Source organism: Rhagoletis zephyria, unplaced genomic scaffold, assembly GCF_001687245.7.
Source record: "Rhagoletis zephyria isolate East Lansing unplaced genomic scaffold, Rhagoletis_zephyria_1.1 Rzeph_scaffold_00579, whole genome shotgun sequence".
Classification (NCBI taxonomy): Eukaryota; Metazoa; Arthropoda; class Insecta; order Diptera; family Tephritidae; genus Rhagoletis; species Rhagoletis zephyria.
The window spans coordinates 1-22561 of NW_016157663.1; the positions used below are offsets into that span (position 1 = coordinate 1).

The 22561-nt window shown below is 33.6% G+C and overlaps 1 protein-coding gene across 1 annotated transcript in view; it reads right to left on the minus strand.

The window, feature by feature from the left end:
- Positions 1-7588: 7588 nt before the first annotated feature.
- The window catches only part of LOC108360477 (tyrosine-protein phosphatase Lar-like), a gene marked incomplete at its 3' end in the record, with an annotated part of 113605 nt that continues 98632 nt past the window's right edge, over positions 7589-22561 (minus strand). The window contains exon 10 of the mRNA XM_017612756.1: positions 7589-7689. Coding sequence (XP_017468245.1) covers positions 7589-7689 — 101 coding nt within the window. The remainder of the gene's footprint in view (positions 7690-22561) is intronic.

The window sequence follows — 22561 nt, forward strand, 5'->3', positions numbered from 1 at the left end:
CAGTTACTTGCACTTTCTTATACTACAACTGAATGGACTACAAAACTGCATACCCGAAAATTTTCTAAATATTCTAATTAAAATTTTTTAAATTTTGATGACAATTTTTTGAGGTTTGATTAATTTTTTTGCAATGTGTGCAAACTTTTAGACTTTTATTATTGTGGTTTCTGTTATATATTGAATTATATTTTATAATGAAAATTATTAAAAATAAATAATTAGTTGATCGCATCTGTACATATTGTAGATTTTTAGAGATGAAATTCTAAAAGGACTTTTTCAGTGCCTTTTCGTCCTTATGCACGAAAAAATGTTTACTTTTTTAATTCTACAGAATTTCCTCTTTTATATGATACCCATATAACACTGAGTTTTTGAATAAATTTTGAGAACTAATCATATCTTTGAAGTTTTAAAGTCCTTTTAAGAAAACACCTGACGCCAGAGAGAAAAACTAAAAACATAGTTTTAATATATTGATCCTTTTCAGTTTTGAAGCTTTGAAAACATCTAAGTTTTTATCATAAAAAACCTCGGACACCTTTGTACCAATATTGTCTAGAATTTTTTCACCGGTTTACCAGAATTTTTCGAGACTGCACAGTGCTTTGGAATTTTCGAGTTTAATTCGGGATTACTTTGCATATAGTTTATAGTATTTTCTTTTTTAGGGATTTTGGGGAATTTGTGGAGTTTCGGGAATATTTCCAGATTTCCTAGATTAATTTTGAAGTATTATATTTTACACAGCGTATAGCATTTTTTCAGAAAATTATTCGGTATATTTAGGTACATTGAAAGCTTTCGCGATTATTTCGAAATTTCCGGGACTATTTCAGGATTTTCGACACTATTTCGGCATTTTCGAGACTAATTCGGGACCACTATTGTATGCAAAGAAAAGCATTTTTCCTGTAGGTTTTACGGGCCTTCGCGGGGTTTGGGGATTATTGCGGAATTCTCGGAACTCATTCGAGATTTTCAGCACTTCTCAAAATTACTGTTGTATATAGTATTTTGTAGTGGCATAAATAGCAAGTACCGCTAGCATGCGTTATTGACTTGATACTAGTTTTAAGTCGATTTGCGCCGTAGTTTACTATGAATATTAAATATCAAAGTCGACAACTTTGATTTCATATCTACTTGGAATATTTATCTTAAATTATAAACACATTATTTATATTTATATATTTTCAGGCCATTATTAAATGCATCAATGTCTCAAGGTAATACGAAAATCTTTTGTCTTAAATTAATACATCTTTCGCATGTAGTTTTCAATAATTATAATCAGAATAATAAACATATCAAAACCTGTAGAGAGAAACATTTCAATCATAATCGAAATACAACGTTGAATTATTGGCTAAATTGGTTGTATGTATGTATTTGATAATAACTTGAAAGCATGAAATATTATTTAGTAAGTATGTAGTTAATACCTATACATAACCTATATTAAATAGCAGCAAAAACAATGCATTTATTTTGAAATTCATGTTATACTAAATGCATGTTATAAATATATGTATGCACTTATGCGCATTATACACCTCAAGGCTTCCTTTTCCGAGAGCTTAGCTCTTAAGCTACTCATTTTGCGTATACAGTTGGATGTTGTGGGTGTTAAAAGTAGCTATAGTAGGCAATGCATACGAGCTTCATAAATAAATATGTATGCATGTACAACTATAGCATAAGTACAAACATACATATGTGTGGTCAAATTATTAGCAAACATATTTATGCGTGCATGTGTGTACTTATGTACTTATGATTAATACTTGATGTCTGCTGTGTTTGACTTTCGATTTCAGCAATTGTAGATTTGAATATCTATATAGAAATTTGATAACTACATATACTCTTTATATGTACAGTACTGATGCCTTAATAGATATACTACTCACAGAAGTATTCGTAATATAGTTTTTTCACAATATACAAAAGTTTTCGATTACAGATCTTTTTGCTTATTTTTGTTTAAAATACGATTCATTGTATAACACAAATTATATAAATAAAAATTTCAAACTTTTTATAAAATTCACAAATTTATAATTTTTAAATCACAAATTTTTCGAGTGTACAGTTTAGCAGCTGCTTCAATTTCAATAAAGTTCTAGTTTGAAGTGGCTGAAAATTTCCGTTGATTTTTGATAATATTCTTCGCATTTTTTCCCATATAAAAATAAATTCATTAAAAAATCTTTTTGCAATTTTTAAATTTTTTGAATTTTTGTTAATTTCGTACGAAGTTTGAGACTTTGATTTATATCGCTTTTGTTATACTTAAAATGAACCAATTTTTTAATAAAAAAAATTGCGAAAACAATGTATAATGTAAACTATTTTGAATATTGTAAAAAAACTGAATTACGAATACTTCTGTGAGTAACTCTATGTACTTTAGGGCAGGGCGAGAGGAGCGGTTGCCCATGGCGCCGAAGTGAGGGGGAGGGATGGGCGCGAAATTCTGGCAGTTATAAACGCAACGTTCTTAGCTACAAGGTCTACCGGTGTCATGATGCTGACTGTCAGTGCTGTCCTCAAGACATCCACTGTGGTAATAAATAATTGAGAGCCTATAAATGCCATTTAGTATTTTTAAGTAAGTCTTCTATTTTGGCGCAGTCTAACACAAAAAAAAACCTCGTAGACCAGTACTAGCCTAATAATAGCTGTGCTTTTTCAAAGGGAAGATGCAGATGAAAGACCTCAAGTACAGCGCAATATCCTTTTACATGTACGGAACCCGCCGATGCTTTCCACTACAGTTGGCTGTTAGATGCGATTCCAAGTTACACACTTTGTGGTATGCATTGGTTGTAAAGTGGTCGAATTTATTTAATATAGGTATGCTGCACACTAAAATATCTCCCAGTGATTAGTACAGAGTCGATCTTTTCCGTGTTCACGCTGAGTCCGACTTTCGTAATCTAGTCGCTGACGGTCTTCAGCGTCTTATTCGTCAAAGAGCTGGGGGTTATCAGCCATTGGCCGCTGACGATGAAATCACAGCTACTCCCTCCTCCACCATGGTGATAATGACCCCCCATTATTGTGCAACTCTGTGTGATCTCATTCAAGTACCATAGCGTCCAGACCTTTCTACAGTGTAATATGTTGAATATCCGACTACTCAGAGCTTAATAAGTATTTCGAGATATTATAATACGCTCCAGCGTATCTATAAGAGAGAAATTGGCCAAGAGATGAAAGACTAGCGATCTCTTTCAATAAGAAGAGAGTCGCCACTTATTACAATACCTACCACTGTTGCCAGCTATGACTTCTTGGAAGGTGTAAAAGACTTTGTTTAAGAACCATAAAATAACCAGGAGGATGGTCAAGACTCCACCCATGTGGGGACAATTTTGATCACTGTTAACCAGGGATGGCCAGAATTGATTATTTTGCATCCTGTTTAAGAAGCTCGCAGCTTCCAGGTTACACCTAGTATCTTCTAGATGGCAACAGCCGTTTGGAAGCGCGCAAGTGCGAGAAAGAAAAAACTCCAGCAATGGGTTGTGCGCTGGGCATGGGACCGGACACGTGTAAAAAGCGCAATAAATAGATGAAAGCAGTCTTGGATATAACACACCAGTTAACTGATCCTTCGATGCAGCACCCATGGGTAAGTAATGAAATAAAGGGTGCTCGAAGTACTAAGTGCAGAAGGCCAGTCGGGATGAACAACTCGAGCTATTTTTCGACACAAACCGATAGACGGTTTAGCGCTCAATAAGATGAAGAATATAAGCACCTTCGAGGTCAGAGTGGGATCGAGCTAAGAATAACTATTGCCAACAGGTGTTACCTGAAGCCCTCTATCGTTGAACAAAAAACAAAATTTTTTACAATATCTATGGCCATTTTGGAAATCACACAACGTGCGACAAACAAAACTACTACTTCTGCATAGTTCAGAGTTCATTGCAGTTTGTTCCTTTTGGTAAATTCTTTATTTCGAATGATTTGTACGAAAATGGTCGATATATGATCTTTGGAAGAAATCTTTTACTAGTAAAATGTTTATTGAATATTACTTGTGGGGATGCCATGGGCTATGCGGAGTTGGCCACTATGTATTAGAAAAAAATTTATATATTTCAGAATTCTTCGTTTGCATATATGCGCAGCGCTTTAAATCCAAGAATTTAAGGCTACATTAAATTGAACTTACATGTATGTATGTAGACTTGTCTATTAGTGCATAAGTTGGTAGCATGTGTTCATATGTATTCCAGTTCCAATTGTTAAAATATAATTACACCACAATCGCTAGCTCATCAGCCATATATTATATTGGCAGTTTTCATGATTGATTGCTATTATCAATGACGACAGTTTCCTGTATTTTATACACGGACGTTAGTACAAACAGACTTCGAAATTACTAAATAGCAATATCTTGCAACTAAAATTCACTATTGTGGTTATATTATTGAACTAAGGAGCTTGACCAGTAGTTGTGCACTACCAGTGGCTTCATCCTTCACAGATATACAAGCTACAGACAATCCAAGTTATATGTATTTATGATTTACTCCATTGCAATGCACATACATACATACTTTATCTTCCATCTTTACCTTATTATATTACTTATGTATGTATGTCTGTACTTCTTAACCATCAAGTGATTACATCTATTTTATGCAAATTTAATAAACCTCAAATGTGTTGGCACAAATCACAAAGATGTTGCCAAGAACAATACTATGGAGCAATAATAAACATTCGAGCTATCAAAATCAGTGTTGGGCAGTATCGATACCAAAAGTACTCAGAACTCGCTTCGATACTGAGTACTCCAAAGTACTCACAAAAGAACGCTAAAGTATTCACAATTTGAAGGAACACAAAAGTACTTAGTACTCAAAAATACTCGGTTCCAATCATCAAAATCAACTTTGATACATGTACTCAGGATCGATTCAAAGTACTCAGTATTAAGTGTAGAATAGTTACTTGAAAAGTATTGAGTTCTATTTGCATTTACCGGTATTCAAGAATGATTATACTCAATTTCAAGTTTCAATAATTTTCAAGTACAATACTTGTACCCAGTACAACCGACAGCCATTCAACCGCCGTTATTTCGGATTAATATATTAATTTGAATAAAATGCTGGCAGCTTGTGAGATTTCTACACTAAGCATTGAAATATTACCAAAATGTGTATATTTAAAGAAAGTATGCAGTAACGTCAAAATTACTCGATCCTCAAAATTACTCGATGATGCTTCCCAACACTAATCAAAATCAAACAGATGCCTAACATAATAGACGGTTGGGGTCCAAGTGAGAGTCTACATACATCTGCAGGACGAAGGCGTATAGTACAAGAGATTGTGAGTGTATGTTATTAATACGAGTACTTCATAATCAAAATGAAAACAAGAGTTTGAAATCAATTTTCAATATTTGCTGCTTTTTGAATTGCAGTTTGGATTTTGACAGCTGTTTAAATATTGATAATTGAAAGTAGAAGAGTAAGTAAAAAAATGTGGAAAATATAAGGAAGGTGAAAAGAGAGAACTTTGGTGTAAGTGATTTCATCAAAAAGAATACTGAATTTTGAACAAATTAGGTATACGAATTTCGTTATAATTTAATTGTGAAATAATCTCCTATGGATGATGATCATTATACCTTTCATAGACATGTAATTATACTCTAACTTGGTCCGATTTATATAAAAAGTATACCAAAATTATCAGAACGTCCAGCTAAGTCGATTTACAGGGCAACTCTGGCTAAGATAGTTGAAAGTCTTTTGTAAGACAATTGAAATACACTAACTAGGCAAGATGGTTTGAAAGACTTTAGTTATTCTGGCACGAAACTCATAAAAAAGCTCGCTTGCCAACTTTCAGGTGAAAGTTTTTTTTTTTTTTTGACAGAAAACTCTTGTATATCATTTAGCTCGTGCTGCTGTCCGTGTGAGCAGAGCACTGGCGTGCCATTGAGAGCTCCGAACTCGAGTCCTCGGCAGCGGAATTTTTTGTTTTTCTTTTTAAATTACTCTTTTTATTTAACTTCTTTAAATTTTTAGATTAAATTTTTTTTTAAGAAAAGTAGATATTTTCTTTACTTCCTATTATTTTTAGAAACTGATTTTATTTTGTTTCCTCTTTCTTTTTTAATTTACATTTTTGATTTTAATGTTAAAAAAAAATATTTTTTTTTAAACTTCATTTAATTTTTAGAAACATATACTTTTTTAATTCCATTGTTTTATGTTTTTGCTTTTTTATTGTCACATTTTATTGTTTTGAAAAGAAACAAATATTTTTTAAATTCATTTAATTTTTAGGAGCTTTCTTCTGCTTTTATTTGATTTTTTCGTTTTAATTTAATTTTAATTTTTAGATTATATTACATATTTTAAAAAGCAAAACATTTAATTAAATTACATTTTTAGGATCTACTTTGTTTTTTTAATTAATTATTTTTATTTTTTAGATTTTATTCTTAAAAAGACAACCATATTTATTTTAAGTTCATTTAATTATTAAAAACTTTAATTTTTTTATTTTAATCGGGACCATTTCGGGTTCGGGTTCATTTAGTGGCCTATTTAGGATCAGAGACTAATAAAATAAAATTAAACTAATGTTTAATTCTTAACTTATATATACACATGCATACATATGTACACTAGACTGCATCGCTCCCCATAAAAAAAAAAAAAAATCGGTACTATTTTTCCACTGGAATTATAAAATCTATTATATTTTAAGACGTCCACCAAAATATTTCGGAAAAATATTAAGATCTAAATAAGCTGGACCGATTTGAAAATAACTCTGAAAATGGAGTTTTTTATGAATAAAAAGAGTTTATTAAAGATTTTTTTTTTAAAAAATCCCCTCAAATGACAAAACGGTTTAAGCTTAAAATATTTACATAAAAATATTAAAAAAAAATAAAAAAAAAAATTTTTGGTCCAGTTATTCAAGTTTTTCGTAAATCAATCTTTGAAAAAGTAAAAAAAAAAAACAGCATCAAAAATCTCATTCTTACGATTCCGTTGAAAAGATTTTTAAATATTTGTATGCAGATTTTTTAAGCTTAATCTAATTTGTCATCTGAGGGGACTTTTTTCAAAAAGTCCTTCAAGAAACTATTTTTATTCATAAAAAACTTAATTTTTGGAGGTATTTTCAAATCGGTCCAGCTCGCTTAAATCTTAATATTTTTCCGAAATGTTTTGGTGGACGTCTTAAAATATAATAAATTTTGTAATCCCGGCGGAAAAACCGCAACTTTTTTTGGTGATGCAGTCTAATGCGCACACATGGTACTTTTTAGGAGTTTGTTCAATATTTGAAGTAGTTATAAGGCAACTACATAGTTGTAAGTATTTCTGAAAATCGATAATTTTTCAAAGAAATACTACACAGATAAAGACAAATAATCAGTCTCTGATGTCACGGCGATTACTACATCGATTGCAGTTCCATCAGAAAATGCAAGAAAAACGCATTTTAGGTATTATAGGTGTAAAAGGATTCATACACATTTAAATAAACTAAATAAAAAAATATATACAATTTTATATTTTTTACTTACGGTCACTTGTCCGTTTGGCGTCTCTGGCGGTTCCCAAGTTATGACCATTGTTGAGGAACTCAGCGGTCGGACTTGCACATTGCGTGGAGCACTTTCCATTTCTGTAAGTGAGAGTAAAGGCGAAATAGTGATTGATGAAAATTGTCATAAATAGTTAGTTTTGCAATTTTTTTTTTGCTGGAAACTTCATCAGATTGCTTTCATACATTTTACGCACTTCCAACACAAATTAATTCATTAAGCAGGCAATACACTTTTCACTACTAAAATAATTTGTTTGTGTATATGTATGTATGAAAAAGGAGTACTTATCACTTACAAACCTTTTTGTAGCACTCACACGCACTCAAAATTTCAAAACGTCAATCCATCAATCATGCCATTAAAATTCAATTAAACATTTTACATTTCAACATGGGAAGGGCAAATCCTCAATTAATCAGCATGCCGAACACAAGAAATACATGTAAATCTCATTTTATCAATTAAGTATTCGCCTTATTAACACAAAAATTAATTCAATTATAAACACATTTATTGAGCGTCTGCCACCCCTGCTGCCCCCACCTTCAGTCACTCACACAAATCCGCTGCCAATTTATTTCCTTCATTTCACTGCAAGGCCACTTCATTTCAATTTCATCGCCATGCACTCATCTTCATTCAATGCATTCGTCATTTCTTATTTTAACTTCAATTAGTCATTATGCCACTACAGCGTAACCGCAGCATCAATTACGTGCAATTAAAAATGGAGCGAAGCGGCTAGGGTGGTGATGGTACCATGGCGCCCAGCAGCTGACAGGTGGAAAGAGAGGAGGGGGAGAGCGATATGGAGCGCGCAGTTCACCATGAAGCAGCAGCCAGTCAGCGCGCGCCAGGCACTCTAGCAGTCAAGCAGTCAGCCAGCCAGCCAGCCAGCCAACCGGCAATTGAGCCAAAGCAAAAGTCAAGCGAGATCAGCGAAGTGAATAACCACTACTTCCTCCACATCAAACGCATAGGAAACGGAAGAGGAAACAAAGAACCGCAATGCAATTGAAGCGCATGCAGCTACGCTCACACCGTTACAAGCTCACACTTACATACATGCATTCAATCTTAAGTATGTATACGCCCACCAACATTTACACAACTCCGATATTCTCGAACGGTAAATGGGTAAATCAGGTGGTGTAGTATTGCATGTTGTTCATTAATTGCTAATTAAAAATATGCATGCACCTATATACACACATACATACATATATATATATTTACATATATACACAATTGCATTAATAAATGATGCATTTAGCAGAAGAACAAAAACGTCAAAATGGTCGTTGATGAGAAATGAAATGAAAAGAAATCGCGAGAAGCCAGTTGCAGTCGTAGCGGCTTAAGAAACCCGGTAAATTGTATAGAAAATGTTGACAGAGGAAAATTATAAAAAATCGGGCAAAAGTGCTTCTCTGCAAATGGGTGTTGAGCGATAAGGAAAACATTAACTACGGCTGGAGCAGAGTGTCGGTTCATAGATTTAATGAGACAAATTAAATTGAGTAAATTTTAGTGAAGGAAATCAAATTTATGTATGCATATTGCATACGAGGCCCAAGGAGAAAAAAATGGGACGAAGAACTTAAATGAAACAGTAGGTAATAGTTAAGTAATACCATATTCTGACCGACCTCGAAAACATGGTTTCGTTGCTATAACTGGTTTTCGACCTAAAACTTGTGTTTTCGTCCATGTAAAATCAGTGCAACGAAAGCCATTTTTCGCGCTGAAAACTACTTGAAAACTCATGTTCTACTTATTCCAAACGCTGTCTGCCCTAGCTTTTTTGATTATTTATCGGAGTGGAAGTCATATTGTATCATCTATTTTGGTTTTGTTTTTGTGTAGCAAAACTGTAATCAAAGGATGTAAGAAATGTCAACGAAAACACTAACAACCGGTGCGAACAGCCTTCAGCCCACAATCCCATGATTTCCTCTTCACCACGACAGTAGTCGTTTGACTGCAAACCCATTTAAGCAGCGTGGGTTCCCATCAGGCCATGTGCCCGTTGAGAACTCCAATTACATGCCGGAGTAGTGGTTGCTCCAAGAGCGGAGGAGAGGGCGAGATCTACGCTTATCCAACATAGGCCAGGTATGTCTTTCTATCGTGCACGTAGGCTTTGCAGAACATCTTCTATTTGTCCGTTCGATAAAATTATTCTTTAGCCAGAGTTTGCAGGAATGCCCGCATTATGAGCTGTACTGATTGCACATAGCAAGGTTTCTTTCCTTGCTACTTCAGCTGCAACACAGTTGCCCGGTATATCTTTATGGCCTGTCACCCATATAACATTAGTGACGTAACACCTTGCCAGTTCATTTAGAGTACGTCTACATTCCATGGCAATTTTCGATGTAGATTTGCCACAATTAAGTACTTTAATAGTCGCCTGGCTATTAGAAATGATAGTTACCGCATACAGGCTAATAAGAGAACCGATCAGCCGTCTTGCAGCTTCATTGAAAAACGCTACAGAGATCTGGTAGACGAAAACCAAGGCTAAGTTAGAGTTCTTGTGAGTATACCCCAGTTCCTGTTTTCAGATCCAACTTGAAGCCATCAGCGTAGATGACTGCTGAGCCAAATTACGAGATCATTACAGAATCCTCCTCCCATTAACCCCTTGAGAAGAACCTTGTCTGGAAATGATTCTTTAGTCCAGTAGGCGGCACTATGTAGTCCAGGTGCCTGAAGTCTACTGGAAGACCTTCCAAAATTCTAGAGTGCCCTAACCTCGTGTCACTCCATTCGATAAGTGCGCTTAATCTAATAGCCACACTGTTCAAAAAATCTGAAAGTCCTGTACGGTCCAAGAGAAGGTCATGCAAAACGGAATTAGCAAAAATGGAATTATTTCTTAGTTGCGGCCTTCTGCATTTAAGTCCTGCAAACCATGCTTTCAGAGTTATCTGAATAGAAGGGAAATCTTAAAGAATTCGTAATGAATCATTTTAAATAATTATTTCCCTTCCCAATTTTTGTCGAATTTTGTCTAAAATAAAATCTACTGTGCACATTTCGATTTTTTAAAATTAACTGATTTTTTTTTTTAGAATTTTCTTAAAGAAACCTTACAGATAGTTCTTTACGTTAAAGATTTCGGAAACGTTGGTTTGCAGGGAGGTGACGGATATGTACATACGATTTCAAAAGCATATTCAAATGTATTTGTATTTTCAAAAAAACATATTTTGTATTTAAAATTTTTTGGTAAAATTATTTTGTATTTGCATCTTAAATACTTTTTATGTTAGGTATTTGTAGTGTGTATATAAGTATTATTTTGCAAGTATTTTTATCATCTCTGAAATACAAAAAGACGTAACAAACATCGTCGCTAAAATTCACAAAGTCATATCTAATAAAAAATATTCAAAATTCACTTTTTGATTTATATGATGGATTTCATCGAATTACAACTCCTACATCATTTAGTGAAAAAATAAATAAAAATTTTTAGTTACGACTTTTTCCATTTAAGTTATGATGTGGTTACGTCTTTTTGCATTTCAGGTAACGATATGTGCACTCGTATGTCCGTAACGTAGGTAAAATATTTGGATAAAGCTATACTTATCCTTAGTGATAAGTGCATACAAATAATATTCCTTTTATTTCACTCTCCTCTATCATCATCGCATATTTCGTCGCCATTTAGTTGCACATGCATAGAAATTTTGCGCTTCCGAAAATAAACAAACCGCTTGCATCTTACTACGCTTACTATCTATTAGTATTTGATTGATATGATGATTGTGTGTGCAATAGCAGACGTTTAAATTCTTGTACAAAATTTACATATTAATATGCTTCTGCAGCATTTGTATAGCAAAAAAGTATGCAAAAAGTTTAACTTAATATTATTCTTGCATTTCATGCACTCAACGCCACCGAACTTTATGCCCAAACATACACACACACACACACACACACATAGAAAAAGCTTCCATTATTCCGTCCGCATTGGTTTTAAAATACATATATTCTTGCATTCACTTATTTGGAAATTGGCGCTGAAATAACTTTTTGCGAAATTTATTTATTTGTGTTACTTTTTTCGTTTTGTTTTATTCAAATAAACTTTCCTTTCATATGTACGTCGACCTTCTGACTGTCGACAGATCTGGCTTTCAATCTTGCAAGTATCTCCAAATTTATTCAAGCAATTTTATGCTAGTATTATTATGTTGTCTTATCAGCAATTCAATTTTGAAATTGTTAAGATTATTTATTTGGATACTGAAGATATGAAGATACACATTGTTTTGTTTGTCTGTAGGATTGCTTGGCGCTGTGAGCTGGACAAGGTTACACGTGTAGTGTAATGCGCCTGCTAGTAGACTACATATTTATATACATACATGTGTACATGCATACATAAATATATTTTAATTTTATTATCTGATTGGTGAATATTTTTTTGAGGAATCTCTTTCATGAAAATCCTAATTGTATGTAGTTTATTTGTAAAGATGTTTGCCAAAAGATACTACAGTGTATTGTGTTTACGATAGCGGTACAAAAGTGAATTCCAAGAGAGAAAAAGACGCATCAAAAGAGTCTACTAAAATACTTAAAGCTTAAAATTAAAAATTTCATATGAGATTCGGTTTTTGAATAGGTGCTTAACAACATTTAGTTCATTATGTAATCGAAATCATTAATATTTAATGATAAATTTTAATAAAGCAGTGAAGTTTTTATATGTTTTATACCTTTCATGAACATAAAATGGTATTATAACTTTGGTCCGATGTATCTAACTGTTAGTAAAGTAACCCTTTTCTTGTATGACACCTGTATTAAAATTTTGAATTTAACTTTTCATTAAATAAGATTTGTTTTTCGAAACAGCAGGCAACCCTCTTCGAAAATACTTTCTAATTAAAGCTTTCTTAAACGTCTCTACTTTTATATATTTTTATACACTTTTCACTTAGTTTGCTGACTAAATTATTTTTGAATTTTTTAACAGGCGGCAACCCTAGTCAAAAATATTTTCAAACAAAAGTGCCTCTTTTGATACCTACATACATAAAAATTGTTAATTTAGTCTGCTTAGATTACAAATTTCCAAACAGGCGTCAGTGCCTTTAAAAATTATGTTCCAACAAAAGCTCGCTGGTATTTCACTCACTTGAAGTCCTTACTAAAATATTTCGCTAAACTTGCTAATTACATTGAATTTAAATATCTAAACAGATGGCAACCCTCTTCAGAAATTATTAAAGAAAACGTTCTTACACAATATATTATAACTTTTATTTGGGTATATTGTAAACCGTTAAAGCGAGTACGTACTCGCAATTATACCACGCCTGTTAAATAATTATTAATATTCATAATGATTATTAACTAAAGCATGTTTTTTGTTATAACCGTTTAATGTTTAAATACCGATATTAGCACCTTTTTAATGATTAATAATGAGTTAAACAAATTTTTTTAATTAATTCGTTAATTTTAATTACATCATTATTTTGTTATTTGTGATCATTTTCAATTATCTTTGACTCTTTTTAATTAAAAATTAATATAATTATTTGATTAATTTTAATTATCAATCAACAAGCCAAAGTATAGACAAAAATTAAGAATATTAATCACTGCTTGAATTATTGATTTATTTTATTCTTATCCAAATCTCAAATTTTAAACATTATTTATTACTTTTAAAAAATGTTAAAAAGAAACGACGGAAATAGTTAATGAATTTAATTTATTTGAATGAAAACTTATATTTTTATTTTAGCTCACTCAAAAATTAACTAAAGTATTCGTTTAATTTTCAACTAAAATGTTTTCTTTTCCATATTCAATATTATTTAAAAAGATAAAAATATAGTATTTATTGTACCTAAAGGCTTTTACTTTTAATATCATTTAATGGAAAATGCATTTAACTTATGTTCGAAAGTTTGAAATATTTATGTATCTATTTTTCCTTTTTATTTATACTAAAAAAATTTAACACTAACTATTGACAAATCTAAGGCTGCTAAATAAAAATGTGCAATGTATTAAAATGTACTTAATGAAAAGTTTTTTATTGTATATTCTTGAATTCGTTGTATTTTTTTGACATCGAAAGTAGTGATTTTGGTCCATAATTGGACTAGTATGTTTCAATCTATTTTAAACTAGTATGAGACTGGTATATTTCTGATCGAAATCTGACAATTGTCATCTCGTAGGACATTCCCATGTTAAAAATACCAGTTGATTGCATGGAAAAAAGATAGTTGGCTGACTAGTTGGGCATGCGGTTCATAATAGTTGTGAGGTAGTTTGCAACTAGTACATTTGACTACAGGGTAGCCACGCCCAAAGGCGCGCCATTGTTTTGACCGCGAAAAAGTATGTATTGACGAAAAAAGATGCGTAAAAAAACTTCGGCGAAAAAAGACGCGTTAACATAGATTTATGCCTAGCCAAGAACTGTCACTTCAGCATTATTCCCCAAAATCACTTTGGGGAATGTACACTTTACCGCGAAAATAAGCATACGCGGCTTTCTTCGCCATCGACTAGGTTTAGGCTGAAGATTTTTAAGCGTCTTGTTTCGCGGTAAAATTTTGAGCTCGCGTCTTTGTAATTGTCTAGGTACGATATATTTTGCTTAACTTGTTAATTTAATTAATTTTAAATTTCTAAAAAGGTGGCAACCCTTTTAAAAATATTTTCGAAATAAAGCTTTCTTAAATCTCTACCGCTTGATACACATACATAAGAATTTAATTTCAATAAGCTCGCCAGTTAAATAGATTTCGAATTTCTTAACAGATGGCAACACTTTTCAAAATAATTCGACTGACACACAGACATTGTAATATTTTAACTAACACATTAGCTGCGATCCAATAATTTTCGTGTAAAATCCTATAAAAATGGCAAACAGCAAGTATTACTCTCTGAAGTGAGAGTATAAAGTGAGTAAAAACAAAAAGTACGGGAACCCAAAAAGCATTTTTCCTGTAGAAATGTTAACCAGTGATCGCTTGACACTTTTCATGATTTTACCAGAAGAAAAATTTCTGGTAAAATCTTGCAACTTCATTCTCTCACTCTCATCTGCACTCATTTACAGGATTTTGGATTACGGGAACATTTCTCCTGTAACTCGTAACATGTTCGTGTAAAATCCTTCAAGTTCATGGAGTACCGGATCACAGATATAATTTTATTGATTTTAAATTTCGAAAAAGTGGTATTTCTATTTTGAGGAACATCCTATATGCTAATCCAGGATATAACCTATCTGTGTGCCTAATATTATTGAAATACGTTTAGCCATTTTAGCGTGAAAGACCAACAAACATACTCACACACTCATTCGCTCACTCGCCTACTCACTCATTCAGTCACTCATTCACAAACTTTCACATTTAATATACTCATTGTAGGCATCAGTAGCGGGATATGCTTTTTAATATTCTTTCGTCATTGCGCTATTTGCACCCCAGTTTGGCTCGAAGTGCAATTTTTTATTTTCTGTCTTCATTTTAATTTGAATTCTCCTTGAGATATTTTTTTCAATTTTTACTCCATTCTCCATTTGCAAATTTTCAGCTGTAAGAGGCCAAGTAATGTTCAAAGTCAGCTTCAATATTTACTCGCATCCACTGCTTACACTTAAACCCTATACGAAAGTTCAAAAATAATTTCTGTAGATAAATTTTTTTCTCCCACAAAATATATGTATATACATATATGCCAAACAATTTAACACATTTTAAAACTTTTGAGTAGCATCCAAAAATTTATTACGCTAATTTAAGTTGTGTTTGTACTCTCAATAGTTTTGGATGCGAAATTTGGAGTAGCAAAACCAAGTCACACATGTACATACATACATATATATGTAAACACCAATACGAAGGCATAGACATTAATATCACTACCAGCCCAGCGCACAATGGGCCATAGCCGGAAAAAAAATCGAAGTGGAATTTTGATGTTTTGATATTTCCAACTTGTTAAGAAATGTCCAATTACATAGAAAAAATTAGCCTTTGGTATTTTAAAGTCCACCTTAGTAGTTTTTTTGTAGGTCAAATTTGATGCTTCGAAACTTTGTTTTCTAAAAATTACACAAATCAAATAGACATTTTTAAAACGTTGTGAGTTATTTATCACAGTGGTGTGCTAGAATGGTGAAAATAATGTTTTTGGCATAGAAAATGATGCTCTTTCTTTATGAAATTAAAAACAATTAATATGTGATCAGGGACGTCGCTAGAGGAATGTGTCAAAATTAGGCGTTTTTTCGTCAAAAAATATGAACAAAGTCGAACTTTTTTGGACAATCTAAACACTGTACTGTCATGTACTTTTCTTAATTTTTTTTTTTTGTGAGACTCTCCACGGTTCCTACTTTTAGATACTGCTTAAGCCAGACTTTGCACGACCTTGCAACAATGTCAAATTCCATATTTTATCAAGCAGAGTCAGTACGAAAAAATGGTCATAGCTACCCAAGAGTTGCGATTGATGAAGCACACACACACTCCGACAGTCACATTTCGCAGACATAACTCAAAAAATATATTTAAAACATAATTGATTATATTAAACAATTTTACATTCAAACTTGAAATTGTGTTTTCTTTGCAGTGTAATGCTTTAAAATTAATTTAAACTGTAAATACGTTTTCCGATTATATTGGAAGGTTAAAAACTATATTGCCAATATCTACACAAAATGCTCTTTCTCTTCATCAGAAGCTGTAGAAGTTAAGAAAGTACCTCGAAGGTCAGGACTGGGCTAAAAATCAATATTTTTTGTATCACACGTTAGGGTAGCAAGTATTCAAAAGTTGAAGCAAATGTGACGATAAATAGGATTCTTTAGGATAGCTCTCAATCCCTTAGCGTCCTATCGGGAAAAATCCTTCTGAAATCCTTTTCACAAAATAACAATCATTCAATGCGATTTTGAAATCTGGCAGAAAATTCTTCCCAAATTGAATGATTCTTGCCATTTTCTGATTTGTAGATGTAGATGCATCCATAACCTTATCATAATTAGTTCCAGAGATAAGCGATGTGGAAATTGCATTTTGTATGGGAGGTGCCACATCCATTTCCAATTAAAATCACTTTTCGCCATAAGTACGTTAGAAAAAGTGGTTCCAGAGATAAGCGATTGAGAATTTCAGTTGGTATTGGAAGTGCCACTCCCCCTTTTTCCAATACCTATAATTTTTCGCCGTAAATAAGGTGTTTACAATTTATGCATCCGTGCCACGCCCCCTGTATAATGGGGTTAACATTTCTGGATTAGAGAAAGTTATATCCTTTCAAGAGAACGGTGCCCTCAAAAAAGGGGGTTCAAAATTGTATTGTGGCGTATTCATATATATGTATATAGATACCTTCAATATACCGTTTTTGCTACAAACCCTTCTCAAGGGACCTCTGGTGTCATCTAATCGATCTTTGATCAAGGCAAAATTTTGTATCTAAGCATCTGAAGCAATAAAATATTTTTTTCCGGCTAACTTGTATGAGGCGGCCCACTGTGCAGCGCTCGCCATACAAGTAACAGCATGTACCGAGCAAATAACTTGGGCAATTAATTTTGTGCGAGCGCCTGTATGCACATGTAGTATATGTGTTCCTACACGTGTTTATATGTATTTACGCAATGCTTGTATACTTTTAGGCGTTAGTGGCTAAAGTTTGTCCGTAACGGAGTTTTGTCTTTGCAAGGCAAGACTTCCGTTGCAACTTTCACGCTTTCCGAACAAACAAATAACGATGCAAGAACACATACTAAATAGTTCATACATAAGTAAGTGTGCTGGTATCTAGTTTGCACTACATCTACATAAATATGTATGTGCGAATATTTGCTATCTGCGCAGAGGCAAGTGACCGCAAAGGTACTAACTAACACGGCTTTTTGCAACACCACTTATCGCGTGCGTTTGTTTGCATGTAGCTATGCACATACATATACATATTTGCAATAGTTTCAAATTCTTCGTCATAATTTATTTACATTGTCATCCGCATATGTGTTTGCGTTTGCGTATTTTTGCGAACGCGCATCAAGCGAAAGTTTTTACCTACTATCGCTCATCGTTTGCTAGCAAACTTACATAAACTCCAACTACAATAAATATTTGTGCCTCAAAATTGGCAAGAAGTTATTTTTGGTAAGCGAAATTAGTGCTAAATAGGACTAAATAGGATTATGGAAAATTTTCGCGCGGCAGGATGTTCGCAAGCTTTTTCGTGTGTGTGTGTGTGTATATGTATGTAGTTGAAGTTGTAAGTGTAAAAAATGCTGCGACATGAAGCTTTTGCAGCTGCATTGAAGTTTTGCGGGTTAACTATCAAAGATAAAAGCGATTTGTGTTTTGAACTCTACACGAAGTAAAGCGCTGAGAACAAAGAATTAGTGGCTTCTTAAGTCAATTTTAGTTTTAATAAAAAGAAATTCGAGGAAGGTAAAAGAAATGATTTTTTATTGTTGCATTTAAGCACAGAATAAACAGTATACAGAAGACGCACCACATACAAATTTATTTTTCTTCGGCGGACGTAATATTACAACCCGGACCAGAGCAGAGAAGTTAACATTACGACCACTATGAATAACATGGCGACCCGGAACAGAGCAGAGGAGTTAACATCACGTCCACTATGAATAACATGAAGTTAACATCTCGCCATAAACACACATCGTGATCAGCGTTGCCGCGAGCTGGAAAAAAATGTATCAGTTGCCAAGCAGAAAAAGTATCAAAAGCAAACAAAACTGTTGTTTATTAAACTATTATTTAAAAAACAAATAATAAATAAAATTTTATAATTAAATCCATAGTTATAAAAAAAATTATATATCTTGCTTTTGTCTGCTTATTTGCATAATGAAAAACAAACTTATAGGGCCCCTAAACCACACAAAATCCTTGCGCAACCCGAGACTTGTACAAGTCAATATTGTGGAATTTACTACAGCATAAAATTGCGCAAACCTTATTTTGAAGAAACGTTGCTCAAGTAAATATGTGCAAGAAATATGAATGTGCGTTGTATATATTGATAGCTTCATCTTTAAAACGTAAAAAAAAACTAAATTCAAAAAAATATATTTTTTTCGATATTTCGTAATGTTTTTGTGTGGTTTAGGGGTCCTATAACAGTTATAAGAGTTACCCAATCAACTTATAAATATCTATATATAAATTGTGAGACTTCAAATAACAATAAAAAAATATTAGCCTTTAGACTAGTAGTACTATTCATAGTTTTCGAAAATTCATTTCTGCCAGCCGAAAGTATCAAAATACGGCATTTGGGAACAAAAAAGGATCAGATATTAAAATTTAGAAAAACAGTATTAAAATATATACAATTGTACCAAAACGGCAACGCTGATCGTGATGGAAAACGTAGTTAACATCTTGTCGTCATAGCGACGATGGAATTAACATCGTCAGCCGAGTGAAAATACTGCTAAAGTAACAAAGGCAGCGCCGCTTGTGATACCCTTGCTTGCCTCACCGCTCGTGCCATAAATTCAAATTGGTTGGATAGTCGACATGCGTCTTCTGTATACTGTTTATTCTGTGATTTAAGTAATCCTACTCCTTTGTGATATATGAGGGACGGGGCAGGAAATTGGACAATGAGTAGTAAGACATGCCTTAAGCTTTTCCTCGATGCCCATTTTTCATTACTAGGTGGGGCGAAGTCCTGCATTTGTACCCGCTCAGCTGCAAAAGACTCTGGAGTTGCTCTGCGGCTAGATGGCGCTAATTACGTTGTGAGAGTGTACATCTCCAGAGCTTGGATAGAGGTCAGGGTAGCGTTTACACCGAAGGCCAGCGACATAATTTCAGAACAATCAGTCTTTCTTCACATGATAAACAGCGGCACCGCACAGGCTGGAGTTTACTCATTCGTCTATTGGATTGAGGTCGTTAATAATGTTGGCAGATTATTTTTTCTAAAAGTTGTGAATTCTCAAGAAAAAAACCTGTGTTTTCAGCGAAAAAATTATAATAGCAAAAAACAAAGCGATATTTGAAAACTAACGATACTCTTAAATTTTATGCGAGCATTGAAGTTGGCTTTTTTTCCTTTGGTTTAAATCACTTAAAAATTTAGTTAAAAAAAACGAAAGAGATATTTTTATATAGTTGTTTGTTCAAATCTGAAATTTTGGATATTAAAATTCGCACTATGAAGTAATTAAAAAAACTGTAAAAAAAATGTAAATATGTATGGCAACTGAGGCCCCAAAAACTGGAGACAAGAGGCTACCAGACGATTAACTATTCGTATGACTTTGAACTTATATGGAGAGGTAAACTTGAAGAACCCTCCATGATCTGATAAAAGGTTACTTGATCCTGCTGACTTACTTATATACATAAGTGGTCTGCGAGCAGTGGACTCGCTGTCAATCTTAGTAAGATGGAACTCGCCTTGTTGACAAGGCGTATAGGATACTCCACACAACTCTTTCGTCAAACAGAGGCATTCGCCTGACGTTTTCCGATAGAGCTAACTAAGCGCTTGGGTTTGATTCAAGATGTGAAGCTATCGTGAAAGCATAAAATTGGGTAAAGGGTGAAGTAGACATTAGTGGCACTTGATTGTTAAAAGGAGCAATTGGTAAGAGAGGATTCCTTTATCCTAAGGTAATTTCCTGACTCTATGAAACACATGTATGCACTCGGATAAAACTTTGTTGATCAGAATGCTGGCGCAAGTTAACGCGCCATTCGTATTGGAATCAGTGGGGTTCTTCATGTAATGCTTAAAATAAGGCTTGTTGGCATCGCAGCAAGGCCTGTAGTCAAACTTAGGTCGCTGCTGCTTGAATGAGTCAGAATCTGGACACTATAATATTCTTGGAGGCTCCACCTTTATTCGTAATAACCTGGATCGCTGAGTGGTTATGATGAAATTAATAAATTCGGCAACGATGACCTTTTACCCGAAAGGATCGAAGCTTGAAGGAAGCGTAGCCGAGGTGGTCTTTTGCAGGCAACTCTGTGAATCTTAAATGTAGGCTTTCAGTTCGCGTAGTATTTGCCTAGCAGATGTAGATGATGGAGTATATGAGATGTTGGTGAAGAGGAAGGTAAAGGCGAAGCTGAATATAAAGATGGAAGTTATGACGAAGATGAATATGGTAATGAAGATGTAGGTGAATGTGGAGATGAAGATGATGAAGAAGATTATGGTAAGAAATGAAGATAAAGATGAAGAACATATTAGAAAATATGCATCTGACTTTGTGGATTTTTACTCTGAAGTTTATCTTCCCCAATGCGTAGTGACTCGACGAAATCATCTTTTTTATTGTCGCCGAAAAGAAAGCTTTCGATTTTTTGTTTATAGAACATTACCAACTGGCAAATATCGAAAAAATATGTCTCCCGCTGTCAAAAGTCATACAAGTATGCATGCATTTACACTGTAGAGCAAAACTGAGTACATGGTGGCTTTTGCCAAAAATTTATATTTTCAACTTTTTAATCTGAATTTTGAGAAAATTTAGCAAAAAAAAAATTATTAAAAATCCACTCGAATTTTTAGAGGGCTGAGACTTGCACTTCATCAGACTAAGTATAATATGGGCTATAACACTGCATAACCAAACAATTTCTGAAAATTCAGATTAAAAAGTTGAAAATTTTGATGAAAGTTTGTACAATTTTTCTTAGCTCTGTAAAGAAATTTAAAGTTTGATTTAAGAGGTTTGGGTTAAAACATGAGCCTTATTTTTATAAAAAAAAAACAAACAAATTTAATTTAAGAACTTTGCAAATATTTAGCAAAAGCCACCATATACTCAGTTTTACTCTATAGTGTACATATCCATTGTAACTATAACCAAATGCCTCTGAAGCTACTAGCGCTAAATTTCAAGAGAAAATAATCCCGAAAGCTTTTGAAACAAGCATAACTGTGCTTGTATTTAAGCATTTCTTCAGTTCGAATATGGCAACTAGGCATACAATTATGCAGTTACTCAATTCAGGCGCTTGAAATATGTACATACATATGTATGCTCTGCATCCAATCGTTCATGAATCCATATTTTTTGATTTACATATGTACATACATACATATAAACCACCCGCCGCCAACCCACTGCCAGCTGCTCTTCTCCTGCAACGCTGCTGTGTTCTGTTCTTCTTCCCAAATTTGTGGCATCTATGGTTAATTTTGAGCATTTTACTGTTCATTTGTTTGTTCGCTTAGCCATCCCGCGCAGCAGCTGTCCAGAAATGCTCGATGTCTGCTACCAGTATTTGTGCACAAACCAATCGCTAAATTCTACTCTCCTCTCCGCTCCTACTAGCGAACGACCGCCCGCTCCCCCACTCGTTGAGTATTTGTACACTTGCATTTATGTATGCACTAGCTAATGTATGCAACAATTATTTTTCATTCATGCCAATCAAATTTCGACGTTGGCTCTCAATTATTGCATACATATATTGTTCCATACACATCGCATTGTCTATTTGTCTCCTGCATTTTGCATTCATAATGAGTGAAATTGATTTGTGAAAATGTTTGCTTTTGCAATTGCCATATTGATGCGTCGGTCGAATAAAGGCGAAGAGAAAGGAAAATACGAAAAATAAAAATACAAAAATTGCCACAAATTTACCTGCACATTTCACAATCATTGTAAAAGCTTTTGACTATGGTGAAAATTTGTTATATTTCTCTGTCCGCTTCACTGGTAATTTTGCGCTTTGCAGTGTGTCTGCTCCATTCTACAGCGCCAAATAATATTTGCCCTCCTCATTTGCGCTTCAATTTCGAAATAATATCAGCTATACTAGTAGCCAGCCTTTAGGCAATAGCGCCAAATTTTTGACGAACATGCAGTACATTGGCTGTTATTGCAACACTTGGGTATGCATTCGGTGGCAAGCCGCAGTTTGT